The sequence below is a fragment of the Eurypyga helias genome, unplaced genomic scaffold (assembly GCF_000690775.1).
Source record: "Eurypyga helias isolate BGI_N326 unplaced genomic scaffold, ASM69077v1 scaffold42468, whole genome shotgun sequence".
NCBI lineage: Eukaryota > Metazoa > Chordata > Aves > Eurypygiformes > Eurypygidae > Eurypyga > Eurypyga helias.
This window is the reverse complement of record NW_010265885.1, coordinates 1-1,398: the sequence shown is the minus strand read 5'-3', so window position 1 is coordinate 1,398 and position 1,398 is coordinate 1. Positions and strand designations below refer to the sequence as shown.

Sequence of the window (1,398 nt, the reverse complement as noted above, 5' to 3'; positions counted from 1 at the left end):
CCCGCCGCAGGCTGCAGCACCCTGGGGGGCGTGAGGGACCCAGCTGGGGGCAGCTAGGAGCCCGGGGCTGGGCTGGAGCCCTAGGGGCCCTGGCACTCACTGCAGCTCTGCGAGGCAAACTCCCGGAGGTCCAGGTCCTTCAGCTGGAAGTTGACGAAGGTGGTGAGCTTGCTTGTTCGTATCCTGGCTTCTGAGAAACGCTTCAGGTCTGGGGGGGCACGTCAAGGAGCCAGGAGACAAAGAGAAGCCTGTGAAGAACCGCCCACTGCCCCACCAGCACCCCACTGGCCCCATCCCTCTGCCTGAAGGATACGAAGCACCAGGATCTTGGGGAACTTCTGGATGCTGAATTTCTTTGTGCACCTCGTCCTGGCTTTGCAGCGACAACACGTCTGTGGGAGGCGAACAGCATGAGCAGGATCATAGAATCATAGACTCATAGAATGGTTTGGGTTGGAAGGGACCTTAAAGATCATCCAGTCCAACCCCCCTGCCATGGGCAGGGACACCTTCCACTAGACCAGGTTGCTCCAAGCCTCATCCAGCCTGGCCTTGGACACTCCCAGGGATGGGGCATCCACAGCTTCTCTGGGCAACCTGTCCCAGTACCTCCCCACCCTCTCTGGGAAGAATTTCTTCCTGATATCTAATCTAAACCTCCCTGATTTCAATTTGTACCCATTACCCCTTGTCCTATCACTACAGGATGCTGAGGGCAGAGGCCAGCCCCACCAGGCACAGAGCCCACAGTCCTGGGAACACAGGCCTGGAGAGCAAGGGGCCCAGCCTGTACCAAGGCAAGCCCACCTGTCACCGTGCCCCACACCCCGTACCGGTTTCTCGTCCCCGTCCAGCACGTCCTCTTTGGTGAAGAGCCGTAGGCAGTCCATCAGGGTCACCTCCCCGTAGCCTTTCTGTGGGAGCACGGCACAAGTCAGGGACAGGGTGTATGGGAACAGGGGCTGGGGGTTGTTGGGGACCCCTTACCTTGGGGATGGGCAGGGACAGGTCCCAGAAGGGGTCGAAGGCTGTGGAGCAGTAGCCGCATTCGCTGCACGTCAGCGAACTCTTCAGCTGCCCAACAAAGAGGTCTGGTGGGGATGGGACAAAGCAGCGTGAGATCCCTGGTTCCCAGCCCCGCTCCCAGCCCTGCCCTGCCCTCCTCTCCCCACAGCCCTCCTGCTCACCACCAATGCGGCTGTCCTCCCTCTCCTGGTACCTCCTCCACATCTGGCGGCTCTTCTCCTCGTCGCTGCAAGAGATGGGGAGACAGAGGGGCACTGAGTGTGGCTGGGGGGTGCTGGTTCCTGTGACCCAGCCCAGAGGGACCCGTGTGGTCACTGTCCCTGGGCTGGACTTGCAGGCAGTGAGCTTGTCCGTGGGGGTCTCCCACTGCCT

At 61.1% G+C, this 1,398-nt stretch overlaps 1 protein-coding gene across 1 annotated transcript in view; it reads right to left on the bottom strand.

Annotated features, from left to right (window-relative positions):
• Nucleotides 1-1,245, bottom strand: part of USP2 (ubiquitin specific peptidase 2) — a 1,738-nt gene extending 493 nt beyond the window's left edge. Inside the window, exons 1-5 of the mRNA XM_010156882.1 lie at nucleotides 1,188-1,245; nucleotides 988-1,091; nucleotides 834-914; nucleotides 314-392; nucleotides 101-208 (exon numbers count right to left, since the gene is read on the bottom strand). Coding sequence (XP_010155184.1) covers nucleotides 101-208; nucleotides 314-392; nucleotides 834-914; nucleotides 988-1,091; nucleotides 1,188-1,230 — 415 coding nt within the window. The 5' untranslated portion in view covers nucleotides 1,231-1,245. The remainder of the gene's footprint in view (nucleotides 1-100; nucleotides 209-313; nucleotides 393-833; nucleotides 915-987; nucleotides 1,092-1,187) is intronic.
• Between the last annotated feature and the right edge of the window lie 153 nt (nucleotides 1,246-1,398).